The sequence below is a fragment of the Mus musculus genome, chromosome 2 (genome assembly GCF_000001635.26).
Source record: "Mus musculus strain C57BL/6J chromosome 2, GRCm38.p6 C57BL/6J".
Lineage (NCBI taxonomy): Eukaryota > Metazoa > Chordata > Mammalia > Rodentia > Muridae > Mus > Mus musculus.
In genome coordinates, this window is record NC_000068.7 from 3341227 (window position 1) to 3367309 (window position 26083).

Here is a 26083-nt window from a genome sequence, read left to right on the forward strand (position 1 = left end):
GTGAGACCTGGGGCTTGAACTCAAGTCTTTATGCTTACAAGGCAAGCTCTTTACTGACTGAGCCATCTGCCCAGCCCCAGCACTTTTCTTGACTTTATCTGTTACTCTACAATGAGTTAGTGCTACTGGTCCAATCAAAGAAGTTTATTCAAAATTAACAGAAGTCAGACTCTTTCCCAGTGCTTCAGGAAAAGGAGCCCAAAGGGTCACAAGTTAGGACAGCCTGGGCTACATGGTGAGCCCCTATCTCAAAAATACAGAAAACCCTAAAACTGAAGGGAAAGGTACAGAGATCAGATAAATCGATGAGTCCCTGTGCTGCACCACATAGCTTCAGGCTCCCACATCCGTGAGCACTATGGAGTGACAGGTAGACTTGGCTCCAGGCTGCTAGTTGATATGGAAAAGTTACCTAACCGGGCTTTGGCTTGGCTACTCATGGAAGAGCTTTGAGTTCCAGCCAATCACTGAGGTCTTCCTATCACCGTGAACAGTAATCCCTAAGAGCTGTTTTGATAAACCAGCAATTACTCTTTCTGGTGAAATAGGTCTAATGTGTATCTTTAAAGATTAAACTTTGAGCTACAGTGTACTATAAGAGAAGTCATGATTTCTCTCTGTCAATCACTCTTGCCACTAAAATTCTTCAAGAGGCTGCAGGTATAACTCTGTTTGGAGGCACTTTGCTGATAAAATGTTATATAAATGGCAATCAAATTAGATTCTAATGAAATACTGAAGGATTCTACTAGACATTTTCTTTCTTTAGCAATATTTTTATTTATTCTTTGAAATTTTCCTAAGTGTAAACTGTGCATTTTGATCATACCCACTTCCCGCTGGCCTTTCCAACCCCTGTGACAGACATCCCCGCCCCCCAGCTTCCCACGGAGTCCAATTAGAGCTGCCTGCATGTGCTACACGGTGTGGTGTCATTTACTGGAGGCTGGGTAACCTATTGGTGGCAAAGTCTCCCAAAGAAAACCCACCCCTCTTCCCTCTGCAACTGTCAACGCCCAACAATGCCGCTGCTCCACTTCAGCCCGTGTCCTTTCCCCAGAGATAAATGTTCCATGAAGAAATTCATTAATATGCATCTTTCCGACCTCTAAGAACTAAAAGCTGGACTTGGAGGAACAGCCTGTGATCAGTTTGCATATTAGAAACCCCAGAGAAAACTCATCTAGAAGTAGTCAAGTGAGGAGAGCTCCAAACACTTGACTATGTAGTTCTTGATAAAGTCCTCGTTGTTCGGTTCCATCAGATAAAAGTGGTCACCTGGCAGCTTGAGGACATCAAACTTCCCACTGGTTATGTCTTTCCAGCCTGAGAAGTACACAACATTGTATTCAGTGATTAACAGCATCGGCCAAAGACAACAGAAAATCTGCTTCCAGGTAATAAGAGCACCTGGTGAAGTAGTTCACTGAGAGCTGACTCTCGATGATTGAGTTACATCCAGGGTCTCGGGTTCTGTGCATCCTCTATTTTTAATCACTTGAAACCCTATCAGTATTCAGTGGTGTGACCTGGATCCTCATTGTGCAGGAGACCAACATGTCTTTGTCTCTAGCCAGTAAGATTTGGGCAGATTTCCTATCTGTTTCAGTGACTACTAGTTGGCATTTGCTCAGAACCGTCCAACACATATATTTCAATTAAATTCCCCCGAAATTATAAAAGTGGTTTCACCTTCTATATCCTTTACTACATCTTCAGATCCAATAAAGCACGTGATGTCCCGAGAAAGGAGAGCTTTGGAGGGTTTGTCAAAGCTGTAAACCAGAAAGAGCTTGTTAGGAGTTTTCATCTTTACCACCCCAGAATCCTTTCCTCTTCCTTGACTTCACTGAAATGAAGCCTTACTTCTTACCCTTTCTTCCACTAGTCCTAACAAGAAAGACAGGCCCAGGGGCTGCCTCTCTCCATCAGAACCGACCTGAGGTTCACGCAACCCAGGCTATTTTCCCATCATGAGCTAAGCGCTAGAGTCGAATGGACCTTCTAGAAATAGAGAATGAGGGCTGGAGAGATGGCTCAGTTGTTAAAGGCAAGGCTCACAACCACAAATGTAAGAAATAGAGAATAGCCTTGTCACAGTAGACTTGACCCAGCTGGAGAAAGAACCAGGGAACTTGGAAATGATCATTAGAAGTGACCTAAGCAAGGAAACCTTACAAAGACAAGACAAAATGTTTCAGAGGTTGGGACACATCTGTAAGCAAGAGGTTAGTAAGTGTGGAATCCGTGGCAGACGGAAGCTGGAACTGCACAAGGAGAGATGAGAGGGACCCTCAGGCATGTCATGAACATGGTACGCATCCACACATGCAGGCAAAACGCTCGTGCACATAAAGTAAATGCTTAAAGTGACTTCAGGTGGGAAATGGGCTAAGCTGAAACATGACGTCATCCAGTCATCACAACCCCATGAGCTGTTACTAATGTTTTACTGCATAGACTTAAACACACATGATCAGAGCATCATAACTACTAAACACGCAGGCAGAACATTTTGATCTTAAAGGATGGACTCTGGAGAAGACATGTTTATCCACTGAGCACACCTTGATTATGACAAGCCTTCTCGCACACCATCTCACTGAATGTACATAGTGATGTTAGTGGGCATAGTAATTCATGGGCATAATCCCAGGGACCAGGATGCTAAGGCAAGAGGATAGCAAGTTCAAGACGCATCTTGCCTACAGAATAAATCCACTGGTAACCTGGGCTATATAATGGGATCATATTTCAAAAAATGCAAGGGCTATCGAGCATCTCAGGGGCACAATGTTTGCTTAGGCTGAACAGAGCCCTGGGTTCCCTCCCACCAAATCAACAAAACTTTTAAGTTGACAATTATAATTATGTGCGTGATGTTTTGACAACTATGTGCATTAAAGCCACTAAGCCAAACTATATGGCATCTCCCTTCTTGTTCCTTTTGATGGTGTGAACATTTAAAAGCCACTACTTGGGTAACTGCACTCACCATGGTGTTCAGTGGATTTCCAAACTGTATTCTCCTTGTCCACTGAAACTCTCTGCTCTGCCTAGCATCTCCTGGCAATAGTCAAATAGTAAGCTGCATTGGACTCTGGGTCTGTATGTTGATGTTTATCGGTTCCACATGTGGGAGGCTGTGGTTCACATTTATTGTTATCATATATAATTTGTAAATATTTTCTCCAAGCCTCTGGCCTCATTGCTGATCCATTTTCTTTGCTGTGCTTTAGGATCACAGTTTTTTTTTTAAAAAAGTCATCACCTAAAATAACATCATAAAAATTTTTCTGTATGTTTTTTTCCAGAACTTTTATTGTATTGGATATCTTGTTTCTACAGTTGCCTTTTAATTCAATTTGAATTGATTTTTGCACACATATAAACCCACACACATATATTATTGACTAATGTATGTGTGAAGTAAAATTCCAATTTTCTTCTTTTACAATGGATATCACTTTTCTAAAACTGTTTATTAATTAAAGAAACTGTGTCCTGGGCCAGCAAGGTGGCTCAGTGGGCAAAGATGCTTGCCAATCCTCACTGCCTGAGTTCAATTCCTGAGACCCGCACTGTGGAAGGAAAGAACCAAGGCACAAAAATTGTCATGTGACCTCTGCATGTGCACTTTAGCATGCACACACATTCACCCACACACAGGTAAGTAAATAAAACATGCTAAAGAGCATGTCCTTTCCCCATAGCATATTCATAGAAATACATTTTGACACAGCGTAAATATATGGATTTATTTGTGGGCTCTCTAATGCTGTACATCGGTTGGTGTGTCTCTTAATAAGCCAGTATGCTACTGCTTCAATCCCTAAAGCTTATTTTTTAATTAATAAATTTTAAAAAGAATTTGTAGATTATGGAGAAAAGCAGATGCCATACCACTGTCTCAGGTGTCCCTGCTCTTGGCAGCCCCCTGTTATCCCAGCGGTTGTACATCACTGCTTCAACCAACAAATAAAAAGCGGCTAAATGGAGACAGCTGCACACAAACTGATCCCTTTTGAACACTTTGAAACCCAGCTCTTAGTGACCCTCAAGACTGCAATACGTCAATACTGACTATAGCCACCATTGCCACCATGTACACAGAGCTCCTGAGCTTGTTTGTCCCCAACATTAAGGTCTTTGACCCGTCTTTTGTTGATTTGTCTTTTTAAGGATGTAAGGAGAATCTAGTTTCATTCATCCACATATGAATATGCAACTTGTCGAAACTCCGACCCCCACAGCAGTGAAGGTTCATTTCTGTGCTCTCTCCCATTCCAGGAGTCTGCATGTCAGGCTACGTGTTGCTTTCTTTCCTATGGCTCTGTACCATGATTTGAAATTAGGTATGATGATACCACCTTGACTATTTTTTATTTGTTTGTTTTGTTGGTTGGTTGGTTTTCTCGGAATTTCTTTAGCAATTTAGTCTTTTGTGCATCCACATGAATTTTAAGGATTTTGCCCCTATTCTTATGAAGACTATTATTAGAATGTAAATGGACACTAAATTGATTTTTTTAAAGATTGTTACTGCATATTAGCTCTTCAAAATGTATTCTTTCCCTCCTCCCTTTCTCTCTGTCATTCATTCAATGGATAGGTCTTAAATCTTGACTCTGGGCCTAATTCAGGAACACAAAATAGCTTACCTTGGTGAGGAGATGGGTCAGATAGAAACAAAGAGAAGGGGGTGAACCTGGAGCACGTAGGGTGTCGGGAAGAACTTTGTGAGTGAAGATGGGTGATGAATGGAGAGGCAGAGAAAGGATGAGATTGTCTCAGTTCTCAGGATGCCTGTGTCAATTTACATACCAACACCCACTCACAGAGAGACACACAGACATGCACACTCACAGAGAAAGACACACACAGAGACACACTTAGAGAGACACACACTCACAGAGACAAACATACACAGGGTGCGTGTGCATACATCTCAGTTACTTACATGAATTTTTTCACAATGTCAACATCTGCCTTCAGCAAAGGAATGCATTGCTTCAGAAAATCCTGGTCTTCGATGAGATGCTTGGGAGTGCCTCCAAAAATCAGAAGGTGATCTCTTATTTGTTCTTCTGACAATTTGTTAATATCAGGAACTTGAGGCCGGAATTCTGACTTGAAACACCAACAAACACCAGGCTGAATGTTCATGAAACCCACTAACACAAAACCTCAAGCTACCTCCTTAAATCAAGGAGGGTGAAGAAAATGTCATAGTAACCTTAGATTCATAGTGACACCCAAATGGCACTCCTGATTTAGAATGCTAGGTCAGTCCCAGCCTGTATGGAGGGAATGGAGATGCAAGTGCCAGGGACAGAAAGCAGAGAGAGGCAGCATCACCTCAGAGGGACAGGGACAAAGAGAAAACAGTCTCGGAAAAGGCTGAAGTTCGTTTCGAGGAGGATGGAGAGAAACACGTTGAAAGACCTGAGGGGGATTCACTAGTGCCCAGGATTGCTCGCCTGCCAGCCTGGACCAAAGGAGAGCAACAGCCCAATCATTAGTACTCCACTCCCCTCTTCATTCCCCATCCCGGGAAAACCAGAACTTACGTGAGGGGCAGAGGCACTGGACACAAAGATATGCAGCGGCTCCATTTTATATTTCTCCTTTAGGTGCAGTGCAGTAATAAAAGCAATGTAGGATCCGAAACTAAACCAGGAAAGAGGCAAACATGATAACAGTGTTGGGAAAACTCACGGTAACCCTGTATCACAAACACAGCGGTAACTGTTGGGTGGGCAGAAGCTAAACTGGATGTTATCTGGTTTGCAGAAAGCATATTACAGATGATGCTTGTAAGCAGTGTTTCAAGCCTGAGAGGTGGTTTTGTCTGTGAAGCACTTGCCTCACACTTGTGAGGAGGACCTGAGTTCCAATCCCCAGAACCAATGTAAAAAGCTGAGTTCAGCTGCTCGGGCCTGAAATCTCAACAGTGCAAAAATGAGGGACAGAGATAGGAGGACCCCTGAAAAATCGTGGTCCTGCTAGCTTGGCCTCCGTGGTAAAATCTCAGGCCATTGAGAGATCCCATCTTAAATAAAAGTTAGCCAATAAAGCAAGGACCAACACCCATGGTCACCCCCCACCTCCCCATATATTTTAGGCTCATGCACACATCACACATACACTCACATATAACACACATACACACAGAGAGAGAGAGAGAGAGAGAGACAGAGACAGAGATGGAGACAGAGACAGAGCAAGCAAGGGTGGAGTGGGGAAGAGGAGGGAGAGAGAGGAGAAGGGGGGTAGAAGGTGAAGAAGGGAAAGAGAGAGAGAGGGAAAGGGAGAGAGAGAGAGAGTCTTGAAGTTAGTTTATATTTCTGTTGGCATAGGTGATTGCATACTGTGTAAAGATTATTCTTTTATTATCCAAATATGCTGGTTTCTTTATGATTACTATTAATTTAATATTTTATATGATTTTAATTATGTGTGTGCATACATGTCTGTGTGTGGGTGTGTTCACATGAGTGCAGCTGCCTATGGAGACCAGAAGCATCAGATCCCTAGGAGCTGGAGTTACAGGCAGATGTGAGCAAGTGATTGGTGGGAATCAAACTAAGGTCCTAAGCAAGAGCAGAACACACTGTTAACCTCTGAACGTTCTCTCCAGTCCTGCCTTCACTGGTCATTTAATCTCCATAGATAAGAACTACTCCCTCCAGCTAATTTAAAGGCCTAAGAAATTTGTCCAAGACTGTGGCCTGAAATTAGGTCTTGGTAAATACATATTATTTCCATACATATTTTAATTTGAAAAATAAATAGAAGGTTCTGATAGAGTCTTCCTTCTAGGTGTATCTCCTAACAAATGGAGAACTGTAACACCTGTGGTTGGTGATAACTATCCAATGTTCTGTTTTAATAGAAGAAAAAGCTGTGTCTCAAAAACACAAAGTAGGAACTTGCCTAAGTGTACTAGGAGAGTGCTTTAGCATTGAGCACCTATCCTAAGACTCACGCAGGTTGCTTACAAGATCTAAATACCTGTGGCCAAAAAATGCAAAAGCTTTGTCACGGATGATGGGCAACAGGGCAGTCACAACTTCCTCAGCTATCTGGTAGATGTCATTTGAGAAAGGTTCTTCAAATCGGGTTTCTCTCCCAGCCAGTCTTACAGCATGCACTGGAAGTTAACAGACAGGTTACACACAAACAGAGAAGATGGTTAACAGGTTAACTCAGACAAATGGATGGAAAAGCCTTAGCCCTATATTACACAATGCGACCAATTTCAAAGAAGCAAATCGTAGTGCTCTAACTTGGCATGGGGTCTGTGAGGCCAAGCTTGCTTGTCAGCTGGATTGGATCTGGGGTCCAGTAAGAGACACACTTCTGACATCTATGAGAGCATCAGATGCTACATCCCTGTTTCACTTCCTGCTCTGACTTTGTTCAACAGTGGTCTGTGATCAGAAAGTGTAAGCCAGATAAACTCTCCCGCCCCCTCAGTTGCTTTGGGTCATGTGTTTTATCACATAAACAGAAATCAAACTAAACAGGCTCCATCTCAAGTAAACAAAAGTATAACAATAATGTCTTTAAGATCCACTCGTACACAAATCATAGGGCTTTCTTCTTTTAGTGAATGGACAATTTGAGGTCTGCAGTAAGTACTGGGGGAGCCATAAGTAAAGGATTTAGAATTCTTGAGGGGACAGAGGCAAGCTGAGAAGACACTTCCAAGAAGACACCTTCCTTATAAGGGTAAAATGTCAGAAGAAAGAAATGGCTGGGGCAGAAATTCTATAGAAACGAAATATCAAACCATTAAGAAGACTATAGAACCAGCAACCTACAGAAACAAGGTGCCAATGTTTTCTCTAAACTGCACTTCACTGTATCAACACAAGAGGACACTCCTGAACTAAGAAACGGAGCTAGCAACTGGTTCCATCCCGAGGATGCAGAAGTGGCAGATCAGAGTCTCTGGCCAGTGAAAATACTCAATAAAGCTCTCATGGAGGAGGCAGGAGGGACAGGGGAGCAATGCCCCAAAGCAAATTAACTCCAAAAAGAAATGAAAAAATAATCACAGTAATCTGGAAATTTAAAGTTCTGACTAGGGGCTGGAGAGATGGCTCAGTGGTTAAGAGCACCGACTGCTCTTCCAGAGGTCCCGAGTTCAAATCCCAGCAACCACATGGTGGCTCACAACCATCCGTAATGGGATCTGATGGCCTCTTCTGGTGGGTCTGAAGACAATGACAATGAAATAATAAATAAATAATGAATAAAATCTTTAAAAAAAAAACAAGATAGAATAAAATTCTGACTAGAAACATCCAAATGATTGGATGAAGACTGCCAGGAAATAAAATGAATAAAAATACAAAAGTTATTTCAAAACTGAAAAAAAAAAAACCAAACCTAACCTCTCCCTGTGATAAACAGGGCAAAGTATGTATGGACCCAGAAAAGAGAAAGGAAAGGACTCGGAAAAGAAAACAAGGCTGCAAAGGGCCTGGAGCGCTGGCTGCCTGGATTCCCAGCACCCACACAATGGCTCACAACCATCAGTAACTCCTGTCCAACAACTTCTTCAGCTCTCCACCGGCATCTCACAGACATGGTGCCCAGATAAAACACTAACATTCAAAAAATAAAAACAGAAAAGAAACCTTAAACAACAACAATCAGAAAACATCTAAGAAAAGTAAGAGAACTTCCCTGTGAAAGAACTCAGATGCTCAGAGGGTAAGGGCCCCTTCTGTCTGATGACTTGACTGTGATGACTCCTGAAAGGTGTTCTCTGACCTCCACATAGGCTCTGCATCCACCACCCCCAAATAGTATTAAAAGTTAAAACAAACAAAATGAGCCTTCTTCAATAACTGCATCTCATCCAAAATCAGGTTTCTAGTGACTGGGAAAACTGACTCATGATAATTAAGTTAAAACATTAGAATCTAGGAGCTAGGGATATAGTTCAGTTAGCAAGGTGCTTGATGTGTTGTGCTAGGGAGGCAGGAAGCGAGAGTCCATGGGACTCGCTGTATACCAACCAGCCTAGCATTATCAGTGAGCTTGAGGTCCTGGTGAGGGACCCTGAGAAAAGAGGCAGACAGTTTCTGAGGGATAACCCAGAGGTTGACTTCTGGCCTAAACACACACACACACACACACACACAGAGAGAGAGAGAGAGAGAGAGAGAGAGAGAGAGAGAGAGAGAGAGAGAGAGAGAGCACATTTGAGAATTAAAGATAGAAAATATTTAAAACTTCAAATGAATACATCGTTTATAAGAGAGAACCAATCAGGGTGGTATTGGGCTTGCTGACAAATTTGAAACAAGACAACAGCAAATCAAATCTTGGCAGGGGCTCAAGAGGGTACAGACAGTAGTAACCTATGTCCTCTGTGAGAATGGCTCTACAGATGCAGAGATTTGTCTAGTCTAAAGTACTGTACTAAACGAAGGGCTCCTGTTCTTTTTCATTCTTTCTTTATTTGGGGGTGGTTACGGTTTTGAGAAAAGACATTTAGATGGTGGCATGCCACAAAACCAAGTTCTATGTTGTAATAGAAGAGTTTCAGGGAACACCAAGGGATTCATAAAAGATTGGGAAAGCTCTACCAAAATATGGTGTGATGGCAAATTTTGGTTGTCAACTTGACACACCTAGAAAGAATAATCTGAGTCATGACTTTCATCAGACTGCCCTATGGGGCATTTCAATGAAACATTTTCTTTTCTTTTCTTTTCTTTTCTTTTCTCTTTTCTTTTCTTTTCTTTTCTTTCTTTCTTTTCTTTCTTCCTCTTCCTTCCTTCCTTCCTTGTTTCCTTCCTTCCTTCCTTCCTTCCTTCCTTCCTTTCCTTCCTTCCTTCCTTCCTTTCCTTCCTTCCTTCCTTCCTTCCTTCCTTCCTTTCTTTTTTCTGAGACACGGTTTCTCTGTGTAATCCTGTCTGTCTTGGTACTCACTCTAGCCCAGACTGGCCATGAACTCAGAAATCCACCCACCTCTGCCTCCCAAGTGCTGGGATTAAAGGCGTATGCCACCACTGCGCAGAGAAACATTTTCTTGATTGCTAATTAGCATAGAACGATTCAGCCCACTCTGGGCAGTTCCATTCTTAGGCAGATGAGCCTGGGGTATAGAAGAAAGGTAGCTAAACATGGGCCTTAGAAGAGCTCCATAAGTTTCTGCTTAAAATACCTGTCTTGGCTTCCCTCAGTGATAGACTATAGACTCCTGTATGCTAACACAAACCCTTTTCTCTTCAAGTTGTCTTTGGTCACTGTGTTTATCACAGCAACAGGAAGCAAACTGGAACAGGTGAAAACAAGAAAAAAATCACAGGTTGTATTTAACATCTGACAAGGTACCTTTGGAGACAGAAGCTTCAAACATTTCTGAAATGGACTCTTAGTGGTTCTAAAGGCTGAATGCTACATAGCAATTGCCTTTAAACTGAAATGTTCCATCCTGGATAGGAACATCGTGGGGCTCCTTAAGTCTAAGGAAGTCAATGGAACTTTCATGGCTAAAAAGGTCAGCAATTCACAAGTCTCAGAAAGTTCCTTAAACTTACATGGCCTTTCCCAAAGATTATATAACCATTTCCCATTGCTGGAGAGAAGAGACTTTTGAACTAAAAGAGTTGCCTGTAAGCCACACAGGGAGCGCCAGAGATGCAGCTATCACAAGCTATAGTCTATGCTGGGATGAGCACCTGGGAATGTGTTGACCTTTGAGTCATTCATAATCTGGCAAGGATCCTCTCACTCAGAGTCTTGTAAATAACACCCCCCCCAAAACAACTCACTAGCACATTATGTTAGGATTGAGTGGAGTTCTGTGGTGGTCTGACAAATCTTGAACAAAAAGACATTTACTGAAATCTTTCCAGAGAAAGTCACAAGCCACCAAGATTCTCAGTTAATAAACAGCCCCAGTTACAAATGTCTATTCACTACATTTCCTTCTGTAAAATGGAAACACAGTGTGTGTAAGATGTAAAAAAAAAAAAGAAAAAAAGAAAAGAGAGAGAGAGAGAGAGAGAGAGAGATGATAACACTATTAAGAAAGATTTCGCACGCCAAATGGAGAAAAAGACAAACTTGATGATGTAGATCTTATAGCTATATAGTAAAATTCACACTCGATACAGAGAATGCACATATCACGCTAGCAGTCACAGAATATCTGTGAACACTGATAATGGTTAAAGGAAAAGTCACAGACAATTCTACACAGTAAAGGCAGAATCACCAGTCTCTGAGAACAAAGCAAACTATCTGGGAACCACCAGTGTGAGCATCACTATGCTTCTAAAGCTCCTCTAGCCAGTTTAACAGACAGACAGACAGACAGACAGACAGACAGACAGACAGACCAAACAAACAAACAAACAAACAAACACATCATTGCTCACTTCCAAACAAGCTGTTCACTGTTGGATGAAAAGGGAAAGACAAAATAAGCCATAGAGTTTTAAAAAACAAGGATGGGAAAATATTGGGTAATGCTAGGGTGTGTGTGTGTGTGTGTGTGTGTGTGTGTGTGTGTGTAGCTGGGCATGTGCACATGAGTGCAGGTCTGTGTGGAGGCCAGGAGAGGGCGCCGGATCTCACAGAACCAGACACAGATTGACTGCAGCAGGGCTCTTAACCACTTAGTCTTTCCAGCCCTGTATGGGTGTTTTTGTTTGTTTATTCATTGCCACTTAAAAGTTGTTTTAATGGGCTGGAGAGATGGCTCTGACTGCTCATCAAGAGGTCCTGAGTTCAATTCCCAGCAGCCACATGGTGATTCACAACCATCTGTAATGGGATCTGATGCCCTCTTCTGGTGTGTCTGAAGATAGCTACAGTGTACTCATGTAAATAAAATAAATAAATCTTTTTTAAGAAATTGTTATAATGAAGATCTCTCTATTGGTTACACATCAGTGTATTCTGGAGAACATAGCTGTGGTTTAAGAGAACTGATTTTCAAATGCATCACATGCAGTTGCTATAAACTGGAGAATAGTGGAGGTGGTAATGATCATGGAAAAGAAGTCTAGGCCAAACACCTCCTGAGGCAGTTCAGACAGTGAAGACTGAGAGCCAATATGTCATTTTCCAAGACTTTCCAGCTTGTTAGAACCAGTTTTATGATTTGGGATAAGCCTGAATTTATAACAGTAAATAATTCATCTGCCATTCATTTGAGAAACTATTAATTTGTAAAACTTAAGCCAAGAAAAGCAGGTCAGATTATGAAGATAACTCACCTTAAGGGAGGGAAGGAGAGGGAGAGGGAGAGGGGACAGGGGAGAGGGGAGAGGGAGAGGGGAGAGAGGAGAGGGGAGAGGGAGAGGGAGAGAGGACACATTAGCTGCATTAGAAAGCTACATTAAGGATCTTTAAATGAATTTGTTTTGTGTTTTCTCAGAAGTATGGTGAAACTCCTGTGATACCCAAACACAGGAATCTGAGACAGGAGGACCACAAATTGGAAGCGATCTGGCCACCTAGGAAGACTATCTTGCAAGTAACTAATCACGCCTGACCATAGATAGCATTTAGTTATCAGTAATGTTTGGATGCTAGCTCATCTTTCGTTTTTGTTTTTGTTTTTAAGTAAAGCTTTAAATAATTTATATGGCTACCCCATCTTTAAAGAGACAGAGCTTAGGTGGGCACAGCAGTGTATCCCTATGACCCAAGTACTTGGGAGACTGAAAGAAGAAGATCTTGAGTTTGAGGCCAGTCTAGGCTACATAGCAAGACCCCTTTTTATTTTTTTTAAATAAAATAAAATAGTAGAATTTAACTCCTTATCTTTAGTGTCTTTTTCTCCAAAGAGCATGGAAAGATGAGGGAAAGTAACTTTTCAGAGTCTCCGTGCTGAGCAATCAAGTTCATACCACCTGTAATAGTCCTTGTCAGCCCAAGTGCATTCACTAAAGAGCAATAAGAGTGTCCTTCTTTCTAAAAATCCTACAGTCTTAGTCTATTAAAATAACGTCAGAAAAACCCAAACACAAGACATTCTACAAAACATGCAACTGGAACTGGTCAAAACTTGCCTAGGGCCTTGGGCAATGGAAGCAAAATAATCCTAAGTTCAAAACCAGCTCGATCTTTTGAGATCTGTCAAGATAATCAAAAACAAGGGACCCCTGAGGGCTGGCCATAGACTAAAGATGGCTGAGGAGGGGTGAGAGCTAAGTAATGCGGTAGCCTGTATGAGACAGAAAGAGAACATGGCGGGCGGTATTTGCTGCTCTCTGATTCTGTGATAAAATGCCACGAGGAAACATGACTTATGGAAGAGGGAGTTTATCATGGTTTACAGTTCTCGAGGAATAAGAATCCACCATGGCGAGGAAGCATGGCAGGAAGCTGAGATGACATTTTTAACTGTAAGCTTGAAGCAGGGATAGCAATGTGGAAGGTAGCCTAGGCTTTAAACTCTCAAACCCCACATCCAGTGCCTTGTTCCGCTCAGCAAGGCCACACCTCCTATACTTCCCCCAACAGTGCCAACCAACTTCGGACCAAGTGTTCAAGTGCTCCAGTCTATGGGAACATCTGTCATTTAAACCACCACAGGGGAAGCCAATCAAATCTGAACTCACCTGACCATGGCATTTAGTTACAGTGATGTTTGCATGTTAGCTCATTAGTTGTAATGGAAGTACTGTAATAATAGTACACACTGTTCAGAAGTGGGGGAACAAGGTGAGGAGCTAAGAGGACACACCGCACTGCTTCTGCAGCTTTTATTCTCTGGAGCAGGAGAGATGACTTACAGTCAAAAGCACTTGCTGCTCTTGCAGACGACCCAGGTTTAGTTCCTAACACCACATTGTGGCTCACAACAGTCTGTAACTCTGCTTCCAGAGACCTGATGCCCTCTTTTAGGTTCCATGAGAACTGTATGCACATGGTGTACATACATACATGCAGGCAAACACTTATACGCATTAAAGATAAAAAGGTCTTCTGAAAGTTACATTTGAAATAAAAATTAGAGTTCCTAGTCAAAAATATTTTTTAAAAAAACTAAACATGTCAAAATGTAATATGTGAATTGCCTGATAATTTGTCTAGTGATTCCCTGTGACCATCTTCTGCTTGCGGCCATTAAGGACTTTCTAACAAGTCCTTGCTGATTTCTGAACTGACAAGACTAGTTTACATCCCACCGTCTGTGCAAATGTGGTCCAGCCATTCCACTCTCCTATATTTACCTAATGGGCTCCAAGTTTACCCATCACAGAGATATTCACACAGCAATGTATTTTTTGGCACCAATCACAACGCATGGGGATTCTAAGTGTTCACCAAACGAACAGATAATCAAACGTGGTCTCTTCACGCCATGGAAACATTTTCAGCCATAAAGGAGGAAGTCATAGTGTTTGGAAAAATGGATATAACTAGAGATAATCATATTAAATGAATGAAGCTAACCTTTGTTTTATACAGATACATAAAGTCATATATACATGACTAGAAAGCAGAAGTAAAATTGCCAACCAGGACAGAAGTGACCAATGAGGGCAGAAAAAGAAGGATCGAGGATATAAAAAAGAATATGCATGACATACAAAATAAACTTGTATGACAATGTGAAAAGTAAGTTACTTAGGAAGAAAAAAGTGTGTAGTAGATCAACATGTATTTTTTTAAAAAGGAAACACAGGATGAATTATGCAGCTGCACACAGATGAGCAGCTGAGGACATGAGGACTTACTCAGAAGGAGGGGAAGTACGTGAGTCTGTGGGAAGTCCAGTTTCCTCCTCTATTTATGCTGCATCAGTGGTTTAATACAATGCAGAATTGTGCATGCATGTGCGTATGCATGGGTGTCTCTGTGCGCATGCGTGTGTGTGTGTGTGTGTGTGTGTGTGTGTGTGTGTGCGTGTGTGCGCGTGCGTGTGAGCATGCATGCACAGGTGGATGTGTTCATGTGAGTGCATGTAGGCCAGAGGACAATTTCTAATGTTATCCTCAGTAATGTGGCTTACCTCCTCTGAGACAGGCTCTCATTGACCTGGAGCTGAGCAATTAGCCTAGACTTGCTGTTGACCTCAGGGGTCCCCATACTTCTTCTGCCTCAGCACCGGGATTACCAGTGTGCACTGGCATTTTTATGTATGTTCTGGGGATAAGACACAGGTCCTCTGCTTGCAAGGCAAGCACTCTAACTCAGCAGTCTGCCTAACTCTGAGATCTACTTTTGCTAGAACAAACAGCCAGGAGTGTTGGCAACTTTCACAGAGCAAGAGTACAAAATTGCATAGCACTGTAAACAGTCATAAATTAAAAGTCCAAGATTGCAGCAAGAATTTATGGCTCGCTCTTAGGACATTCAGCTGTCTCTTAGGACAGTTGACTGAATTATACATGTCAAGATCTTAAGAAGATAGAGATAATTGCCGGCCTGGTAGAGGCACATGAATCTCAAGGAGTTTGAGGCCATCCTGGTCTACATAGTGAATTCCAGGCCAGCCAAGGCTACATGGTGAGACACTGTCTCAAAAATAGCAATAACAGAAAGGACAAAATATAGGTAAGATAGGCATGGTGACTCATGCCTGCATTTCCCAGAACTCAGAGGGATGAAAAGGAGGGTCACAAGTTAGAAGCCATCCAGAGTAACATAAGACTCCTATCTGTCTGTCTGTCTGTCTTTTATTTATCCATATCTAATCCCTTTATCTCTTTTAAAAAGGAATATACAGAAAGGGAAGATGTCAGATTCTAGACATTCAGAACACTCCTGCATCTCCACAAATCTGAACATGCATAGCTACAGGGAGGCGTGGGTAGCACGGAACGGCTTAGGTGTACAATAAAAACACTACAGACGAAATGAAACCCAGAAACCTTAGATCCGTACTAACATCAGCAAACATGGCAAGGAGGGATGGGCTATCAGCAAATGAGAAAAGGAAAACTTCACAGGTGCGCACAGCCTTATTTACTGACACCCACTGGGGAGGTGACCTGCACAGCAAGAAGGAGTTGCAAAGGCTCCCTGAGCTTCCCACTGGGCACAGTGACACTGCCGTGAAGAACATCTTAAGAAACTTTTCCTCAGGGCGTGGTTGTGCACACCTGTAGTCCCAGTCTGGAGAGGCAGAGGCAAGCAGATCTCTCAGTTTGAGGATGGCCTGGACTACAGAGTGAGTTCTAGGGCAGCAAAGGCTATACAGAGAATTTTTTTAAAAAGGGAAGGAAGGAAGGAAGGAAGGAAGGAAGGAAGGGAGGGAGGGAGGGAGGGAAGGAAGGAAAGAAGGAAGGAAGGGAGGGAGGGAGGGAGGGAAGGAAAGAAGGGAGGAAGGGAGGGAGGAAGGGAGGGAGGGAGGGAAGGAGGGAGGAAGGGAGGGAGGGAGGGAAGGAGGAAAAAAAAAGAAGGAAATAAAGTCTTCCTGGAAAATTCTTCAGTAAGAGCCCCTGGATTCCAAAAGCCACTGTCCTTGACTAGCTAAGCTGTTGATCACCCCAAGCATCAGGAAACTGGATGTGACTTAGACATTGAGTTGTAGACCCTGTCTGCTTGGAGAAGTGTGGGCTGAGCTGGGAGGATATGGAGTGTGCTTAGACTTGGTAACTGGGACCCTACCTCGGGGAAGAGTCTCAAGCCTACCTGAGCAGGAACGGAGCAAGGGTTGGATCTGAGAACAGCATGGCACAGCATAGGAGCCTGTACCCTGCTCTATCAGCAGAAACTGGTTAGACCTGACTGCTTCCAATTGTCAGAACTCCAGAGGTTCCTGGTGGCAACACCCTGCTCAAGGCCTTTCTCACTCCCATGTTCAAAATGGCAGAGTGACGTTGTGAGGCAAAACCCAAGCAATTGGTCTTCCATATTGGCTAATGACAAAAGCCCAAGGCAGCTCCTACACTTACCACATAGCTCTTAGAATAAATGTGGAAGGAAGTCAGCCAAGCTCTCCTCCTAGTACACGCCTCAGCAGTTAAGACAGGGTGGAGTCCAGCCTGCAACAGTGCTTTGGTCTAACTTGTATGTCCCCTGAACTAAGTAAGTGTCAAAGAGACGTGGATGTGAGGACATAACAGCCACATCTTGTTTCTCCTAAGCCAGGGTAGCACTGAGTTTTATTGCTCTCTGTTGGTTTTCTTGTCTTTTCCCTTCACGGTTATGCCTGATACTCCCAGTTTGTAATCTCTCCCATCTTGTTCCTTTTTGTTCCTTTCCCCTAGTTGCGCTTCTTTTTTAATTTAATTATTAATGTTTTTAATTTTATTTTTACTATTTTTTAAACTCCCTGTTCATCTGATTAATATCCTCACCCCTTTTCCCTATTTCTTATTGGGGAGGTAGCTGATGTATTCAGTTATTTTTCTATCACCTTTAGTTATCTGACTTGTTTTTTAATTGTCATTCGTGAGATCTACATTCACCCCTTCTGAAGGATAGTGAGGACTGAGATGTAAAACTGCACACATGCCAAGCGAGGACCAACTGCAATGGAGAAAGAGAATAACTATGAAAGGCAATCTGATTCTTAAAAAGGCTCATATCCACTCAGCAGTTGAATCAAGCTCCATTAACATGGCAGACAAATGCTTCAAAGTCTACATAAGGGAAAGGCCCAATGTCTCAAAGATGACACTCATAAATGCATGAATGGAGCAAGGAAGACAGCTCAGAAGAATGCTGAACTGGAAGAGAGCTTCAGCATGAATGAAAACCTTCATTGGAAAGAGTCACCAAGGAGCGAAACAAAGTAGGCAAGGGGACATGAGTGATGGTGGAAGGAGTGACCTCATTCAGAAAGCATAAAAAGTAAGCAATCAGGACCAGAACATAAGAACTGCTGCACACAAATCAAAACAACCCTGAGATTCCACCTCACACCAGCCAGAATGGCTAGGATCAAAAGTTCAGGTGACAGCAGATGCTGGCGAGGATGTGGAGAAAGAGGAACACTCCTCCATTGCTGGTGGGATTGCAAGCTGGTACAACCACTCTGGAAATCAGTCTGGCAGTTCTTCAGAAAACCGGACATAGTACTACCGATGCCCCTCAACAGAGGAATAGATGCAGAAAATGTGGTACATTTACACAATGGAGTACTACTCAGCTATTAAAAAGAATGAATTTATGAAATTCTTGAGCAAATGGATGTATCTGGAGGATATTATCCTGAGTGAGGTAACCCAATCAGAAAAGATGTCACTTGATATGCACTCACTGATAAGTGGATATTAGCCCAGAAACCTAGAATACCCAAGATACAACTTCCAAAACACAAGAAAATCAAGAAGGAAGACCAAGGCGTGGATATTTCATTCCACCCGAGAATAGTGAATAAAATATCCATGGAAGGAGTTGCAGAGACAAAGTTTGGAGATAAGACAAAAAGAAGGACCATCCAGAGACTGCCCCACCCGGGGGCCCATCCCATAATCAGCCACCAAATGCAGACACTATTGCATACACCAGCAAGATTTTGCTGAAAGGACCCTGATATAGCTGTCTGCTGTGAGACTATACCAGTGTCTGGCAAATACAGAAGTGGATGCTCACAGTCATCTATAGGATGAAACATAGGGCCCCCAATGTAGGAGCTAGAGAAAGTACCCAAGAGCTGAAGGGGTCTGCAACCCTATAGGTGGAACAACAATATGAACTAACCAGTACCCCCAGAGCTCGTGTCTCTAGCTGTATATGTAACAGAAGATGGCCTAGTCGGCCATCATTGGGAAGAGAGGCAAACTTTATATGCCTCAGTACAGGGGAACATCAGGGCCAAGAAGTGGGAGTGAGTGGGTAGGGGAGCAGGGTGGGGAGAGGGTATAGGGGACTTTTGGGATAGCATGTGAAATGTAAATGAAGAAAATATCTTTTTTTTTCTTTAAAAAAAAAAGAAAAAAGAACTGCTGCACACAAATAGGAGACCTCACGCAAGAAGCCGTGGCGTAGAACACTGGGCTAAAGTACAAACTAATGGCATGAAAACCTGTTCAGTAAAATTAGAGCAGATTTTTTTTCTCCTTCTAGGGAAAGACATGTGCATCCACGTAGAGGAGGAATTTAAGCCCCTAAACTGGCATGACTGAAAAGGAACCCCTTCATGTCATGTTATAATTTAAGAGTTAAGAGTTGGGGCCAGAGAGATAGGGGGCTCTGTGGTTAACTGTGCCTTCTGCTCTTTCAGAGGACCCAAGTTTGATTGCCAGCACCCATGTTAGGGTGCTCATAATGCTCTGTAACATCAGTTACAGAGGAACCAATACCTTCTTTTGGCCTCCTTGGGTACTATATGCACATGCTCAAAACCATATGCAGACATACACATATACATATAATTAATTTTTAATGTAAATTTAAAAAATTAAGACTACAGAACAAAAAAAAAGTTTGAAAGCTGAAAGAGAGCCAAGTACTTTACAATGACCAACTCATGCATGTGTGGGTGGAGACCACTTGTAAGACTCAGTTCTCTCCTACCATGTGAATCTCAGGGATTGAACTCAGGGCATCAGACATGGATGCAGGTGCCCTGACCTGCCAAGCTGTCATTCTGACCTGAATGTTATCATTTATAGGAAAAATGGATGGAGCTTGAGACTCTTATGTTCAGTGAAACAAGTATCTTATGTTTCCTCTAATATGTGAGATTTAGGAGGAGAAAACCCCTACAAAAGTTAAGGGAACTGTTATGGGATGTGAGAAGGAAAAGGGGTAAAGAACTAAGAAAGGATGAGAAAAGGGACAGGAATCAAAGAATACTGTTTGTATAGGAGGAGACACTGCAACAGAACCCCTTTGTAATTAAATATAGAGTGATTTTAAAAAGAAAGTGACATTATTGTTCAGGAAAGGAATCATGGGAGAGAAAATATAATTGGGAAGTCACTGAGAAGATGGGTTTATCTCATGATGCTGCGAGATAAAGCCTACTGACAGGAACACTGAGAAGCCAAGTCAGTGGCTGAGAACAGAAGCAGAAATGCACAGAGAGGTAGCTCAAGATGTTGACTCAGCAACCAGTGGCACAGTATCCATGACGTAAAAAAATGACAGGGGAAGGGCTGGAGAGGTGGCTCAGTGGTTAAGAGCACTGACTGCTCTTCCTGAGGTCCTGAGTTCAAGCCCCAGCACCACAGGGTGGCTCACAACCATCTGTAATGAATCACGATGCCCTCTGCTGGTGTGTCTGGAAGACAGCTACAGTGTACTCATATGCATAAAATAAATAAATAAATCTTTTTTAAAAAAAAGAAAAAGAAAAAATAACAGGGTAAAAATTATATTGAAAAAACAATGACTTGAAAACATTTCCAGTTTGATAAGGGTTAGAAATCCACAAATCTAGGAAACTCAATGAACTTGAGTTTCTCTGTGAAGCAGTTATCTAAGCTTCTTTATTGACTTAGGATGAAAGTCAACATACCTTCCAATAAGCCATTAATCTTTCGGCCCCACTTGGCAAAATGAGTGGAGCCGCCTCCTGCCCAGGGAAAGCAGATCAGCTTGAAAAGTGCATCCGGCTTTTGACACAAACAGTTCAAAACCTTCTCATTCCTAGAAATAAAATTCAAATACATTTAGCATTATATAACACGATTGGAAAAAGTTCAAAATTGCATTAGGTGAGTTTTAATAACAAGTCTCATTAACTACTAGGTGCATGTGCTCAGATATGAGTTAATTGCCTTTCTTTCTCCAAGAATCCAGTTTCCAAAGGTTTGAATGGTCTGTTTTATGATTTCAACCCATAAACTCTTAGAGACTTAGATGGCATAGTGAATTATCTATGTACTTTGTATGTCCAATAAGAGAGATGTAACTATTGATGCAGACGCCTGTTCTTTCACAGCAAAGGAGATAGTTTATCCAAAAAGGCTTTAGTCCTCAGGGTCATCAGCAACATCCAGTGACACTGTCTCCTTAGACAGCCATCCTATATGGATATGTTTGTATTCTCCACAATATAAGTGTCTCTAGGAAAGTTTCCAAGTCTGTCTTTAAATTTCTTACAAAGATATCTAAGCCTTCCAAATGAGAAACCATCGCCATACAATCATGATTTTAAGTCTGTTTTGCCATTTTCAAAAGTATCAGTTTTATAGTTTAGATTGTATTGGAAGTGAGGAACCTTTAAGAAGTAGTCCTGGTGGAAGAAAGAGAGGTGACTAGGGTACATGATTGGAGCTTTGGCCTGCTCTTTCTCTCTGTGTCTCTGTCTCTCTCTGTCTCTCTGTCTCTCTCTGTCTCTCTGTCTCTCTCTGTCTCTCTCTGTCTCTCTCTCTTTTCTTCTTCTTCTTCTTCTTCTTCTTCTTCTTCTTCTTCTTCTTCTTCTTCTTCTTCTTCTTCTTCCTCTTCCTCTTGCTCTTGCTCTTGCTCTTCTTCCCTTTTCTTCCCTCCTAGGGGTCTTTAACTAAGTGCCTTCAGTCTGCTATGCATTCCCTAGAACGTACACTTCTCTACAGGACCAACATAGCAGGGCTCAAGGACTATGGATTGAAAAGCCATGATTTTGATATAACTGAATGTTTTTCTGCACACATGCATGCCCCTTGCATACAGTCTCCACAGAGGCCAAAAGAAGACATCAGAAGCATTAGAGCTGGGGTCACAGGTGGTGAGCACCATGTGAGTGCTGGGAACCAAATCTGGCCTCTTGGCAAGAGCAGCAAGGGCCCGAAACTGCTGAGCCATCCTCTGGGCCCCCAATCAAATCTTCTCTCCTTCATGGTTATGTTTTGTCATTTGACCAAAAGGAACAGATTGAGATCTTTTTAGATACTCTGTTCTCATAAGGGGACTTTGTACTTTATAGTAAAATAACTGAGAACATGCATGAAGTGAGATGGCAGGTCTCAGATTGCTGAGTCTAGACCACAGAAGCTCTCCCTCCCTGGCATCTGTTTGTGTCCTGCACATCCACCCTATCTTCCCACTCTAAAAAGGGAATCAAAGACCCACAGCTAGCTAAACACATCTTCTCTTTCTCTTCCCTCAATGTTTGGTATTGAAATCATCTATAACTTCAGAGTTGAGGGTAAGCAGACAAATTTTTTAATCCATTTGTACTGTGTAGTGATGAAGGCTGCAGAGGAAAAGTTAAGTGTCCAGTGTAAAGCCTAGCTAGAGCTCTTACCATGGGACACTAGGCAAACTGCTCAGGTGCTTCACATTCTCAGTGGCCTCGATGTAAACAGAGGGCAAGACTTGGGTCTTCCTCATTAGCAAAAGTGAGACCCAGAGACATCGTCACCAATCTAGTTAGTCATAAATCAGAATCAGGGTGCAAATCCTGCTCACCATTGAAACTATTTGACTATTGACCCTTTCCCCATAGTCTCAGCATCAATGTCACTAAGACGCAGGACGTAGAGGACATTCTGAGATGCTTTGGGTTAGAGTTGAGGCAAGAAGGGGTTCTCCAAGATAGTGTGCTCTTCCAAACCATGTAAGGATTTTAGACAAGCCAGAGATATAAAATTTAACTTTAAAATAGTACCAAAGGGGATGGCAAGGTGGCTCAGTGCATAAAGGGAACATGATGTCGAGCCTAATGGCATAGGTCATATGACAATCACTGCTGCTAGACCAAGGTCCAGCATACAACATTATGGCTCATAATTCTCCAGCACCTTTTACTTTCAGCTTCTCACTATGTTATGAGAGGTCCCTTGTGTGTCTCCCCCCGCCCCCGCCCCTTGGGAAATTCTGTATGGGCTTTGATGGTGGATGTGAAGGTATATAATGGCAGACCCTCAAAACAAAATAAATCTTTGGAAAGGTCTCCTCCACTGTGGAACTGTATATCATAACAACTCTGCTTACTCCTCCTACACAAGAATCCTCACTTTGCACCCCTTATTGTACTGAGAATAGAGACGTTAAGGAGTTATGGTTCCGGGAACTTCACACCTGGCCCCAGGGATGAAAGCACACAACTGGGAGAAATAATGGGTCCAGAACCGGAGTCTGAGGCCCAGGTAGCCGAGGGCAAGAGTTCAGTTAATAAGCACAGAACAGTATCCACAGCTGATTCCCTGGGTACATGACTTACAGGAAGCACAGCAAGACCTGGTATGCCCCCACAAGGAGCAGAGTCTATTAAGAGTTAGTCATATACAAGAGCATACATTGAAGGAATTAGAATTTTCTGGTATACTGGAAGAAGACTAAGATATTCGGAACTTCCCTTTGGAAAGTATATAAGGCGAACAGGTCCATATCGTAAGGCTGAGGGACACAGGAATGAAATTAGGAAACTACTCAATGCTTCTTATGCGACATGGTACACACGCTGCATCATGCCCCTTAAGGAGTGAAAATTGTTCTTATGGCTTGTTTCTCAGGACTCAATATCTGCCACCTTCTGACCACAAAGGGCCACCACAAAGGCTAAGAATGTTCAGGAGGGCACCTGGTGGGCTTGCTGAGCCTTAGAGAGCAACAGCGACTTAGATGTTTGCTGAACTTACTGCCTTTGCTTTGAAGAAAAATGCTGTAAAAAGTTGATTACCTCTTTCATTCTGGATATTGAAAACTAGGGCCAAAATAGGTTAAAAATGGTCTTTGAAAAGATCATACACATCTTGGATTCATTAAGTCTGCTTTCTATTTACCCGTGCAAATATGGAGTATAAAAGGTGTAACCTCTTTTCAATAAACATCCTGATTTGCCCTCAGATTCTGTCAGTCTCCTTTCCTCGCCAAGCCCACATCTCTTCTTTGGGACCTAAACCCCCTCTGGAGCTGGACTCTGGTACCTAACAGCTGACATTTGATCACCCATGTGATCCAAAGAGAAAGCCAACTCCTGCAGGTTATCCTGTGTCTCCACATGTTCGCAGTGACACACACAATAATCAATCAGATGATTAAATATTAGCTTAGAACTCCAAGCTAGTAGCATTTTATATACAAGTAATTCGTACCACCTTTCACCAGAGGCAGTGGAAGCAAATTCAATTTCAGAGATGGGCCCCTTTAAATGTAACAAGGCAATCCAACAAATTTAGGGTGCTGAAGCACCAGAGATGGGGAGCGAGGAGTTCCCGGAAGCAGCCTACCTGGTACTCTTAGCATAGACTGCTGTCTCCATCCTGTGAGTTGATTAGGAATTGCTGCTCTCAGAGATCTTCTGCGACTGTGTTGAAATTAATTCCCCTCTGGGCACAAAAATCTCCAATAAGCCTTTTGTACACCAAGTGGCCAGATTTCTTTTTAATCCGTTGATTATGGCTGTCAGTCAGAATCCTGCTTTTGAAAGGCAGTGAAGCAGAGGAGAAGAGCAGGAAGAAAAAGAAGGAAAAGTACAAGGAGGAGGAAATGGATGGGGGAAAGAGGAAGAAAGGGAAAACAGGTCAGACTCATACAGCGCATAGCATCTGGGTGTTAGTGGCCTCCGTGTATAGATGGCTGTCACTGTGCACATCAGCAGAACTTCCAGATAATGCCCATAAAGAGAGAAATGCAGCCTTTGTACTACTTACACCTCAGCTGAGTAGTGCCCAGGTCACAAGACAGAAAACACCTGATACCTACTGCGAAGTTAGACAGAGATATGTGTTTTGAAAACACATCTTAGCTTTCTAGGTATTTATAGAGTTTTGTTCTTTTAAATATTAAGAGAGAATTAGGAAATGTTTAAAAAAGGAGTGGGGAGGAATTTATTACTAGAACAGGTGATTAGAAACGACTTTGGCTAAAACAAAAAGAAAAAAAGAAACAAACAAACAAACAAAACCAAATACAAACACACACACACACACAAAACAAAAAACAAAAAACAAAAAACAAAAAACAAAAAACAAAAAACAAAAAACAAAAAACAAAAACCTTCTGCCTGGAAGAACCAGAACCGAGACAATGATCAAACAGACAGCGCTCTGACCAGAACTCCTCCTTAAGTCTCTGTCCTGCCTCAATTCTTCCTTGCTTAAACCTAAAACTCCATCAACACCACGCAGAGGGACAGGGGGAGAGTCACTGGACCTCTTCAGTCCACAGGAATGGAATTTCCCTCCTCTTCCTTACACGTTCATCCATCTCACTAACTGGCACAATCGTACAGCCTAACCTGTCTGGGCATCTGAAACCCGGGGTTTTAACCTTAAGACTTTAGTAATGCTAGCGTTATCAAGCTACTAATCTTGTAAGCTTCTAACATTCAATAAAGCAAGTAAAAATTACTATAGTTTATAAATGTATAAAGGATGCATAACATAAAGATTTTAAACTCTCTTACCACCTAGAAGTCCCCTGAATCCCTGGCAGTCATGCTAAGACCAAGGTTTAATTCACGAACTCGATGGTGAATCTCAGGAGTGTTCTGGAGAAGCGAGGCTCAACTTTCAGCGATGCTCCTTCCAGAGGAGAGACCACAGCACACCGAGAGGCACGGAAAGCCTGCTCAAATAGGAGAGGGTGGAGAAACAGCCTTTTATCTGTTCAATCAGTGGCTCGGAGCCATCCTGTGCCTCAGATGATTCACCTTGACAATTTACTAGGCGGTCACTGACTCTGTGAGCAAGGTTTTGCTTCTTAGATAATGATACAAAATGCAGCAGAGCACGGTGGTACCTGCCTACAATCCCAGAACACAGGAAACTGAAGCAGGATGCTTGGAAGTTGGAAGTTATCCAGGGCTAGGGAGAAAGACTATCTCAACATAAAAGCTAAAACACAAAGTAATGACATAAAATGCAGAAAAATATGTTTACTTCTTCCAAGGAATATGGGCAGGCAGAGGTGGGGTACAGACATATATCACAACATCTGAGGCTTGCTGACTACAAAGCCTCAATAAAAGTAGGTTGCATTTCTCCATCTCTTTTATTTATTTATTTATTTATTTATTTATTTATTTATTTATTTATTTATTTATTTATTTTTACGTGACAGAGCCTGTGGCCAATTATGTTTGGGGAGATCAAGCATTCCTAGGGCTCAAATGTATTAATCAACAAATATTCTCTTAAGGTCAAGGGTATCTGCATCATTTGTCAAGAGCATCAGGACCTAGCTGTAAAGCAGTAAGGATTCTCCTGAAGGGAAACCACAGGGAGCAGGATTTTTTACTGGTGCAGCAGAGGCACAAAGGCAAATGAGCTATATT

The 26083-nt window shown here is 42.3% G+C and overlaps 1 protein-coding gene across 1 annotated transcript; it reads right to left on the reverse strand.

Annotated features, from left to right (window-relative positions):
• Nucleotides 1-760: 760 nt before the first annotated feature.
• Nucleotides 761-25343, reverse strand: Olah (oleoyl-ACP hydrolase). Its single transcript, NM_145921.1, has 8 exons — nt 25214-25343; nt 24036-24225; nt 20399-20529; nt 7015-7153; nt 5571-5670; nt 4961-5130; nt 1693-1775; nt 761-1326 (listed from the first exon to the last, which is right to left on the reverse strand). Exons 2-8 carry the CDS (start codon nt 24065-24067, stop codon nt 1184-1186), a joined length of 798 nt encoding a protein of 265 aa, NP_666033.1. The 5' UTR covers nt 24068-24225; nt 25214-25343; the 3' UTR covers nt 761-1183.
• Nucleotides 25344-26083: the final 740 nt, after the last annotated feature.

Excerpts from the sequence above, each read along its gene's own strand:
- Olah (NM_145921.1), bottom strand. The coding sequence starts at position 24,067 with ATGGAGACAGCAGTCTATGCTAAGAGTACCAG. Across the intron at positions 20,530-24,035 it reads GTCTATGCTAAGAGTACCAG|GAATGAGAAGGTTTTGAACT; the intron begins GTAGGCTGCTTC and ends TTTTATTTCTAG. Across the intron at positions 5,671-7,014 it reads TTTGCATTTTTTGGCCACAG|TTTCGGATCCTACATTGCTT; the intron begins GTATTTAGATCT and ends TTCCTGGTTTAG.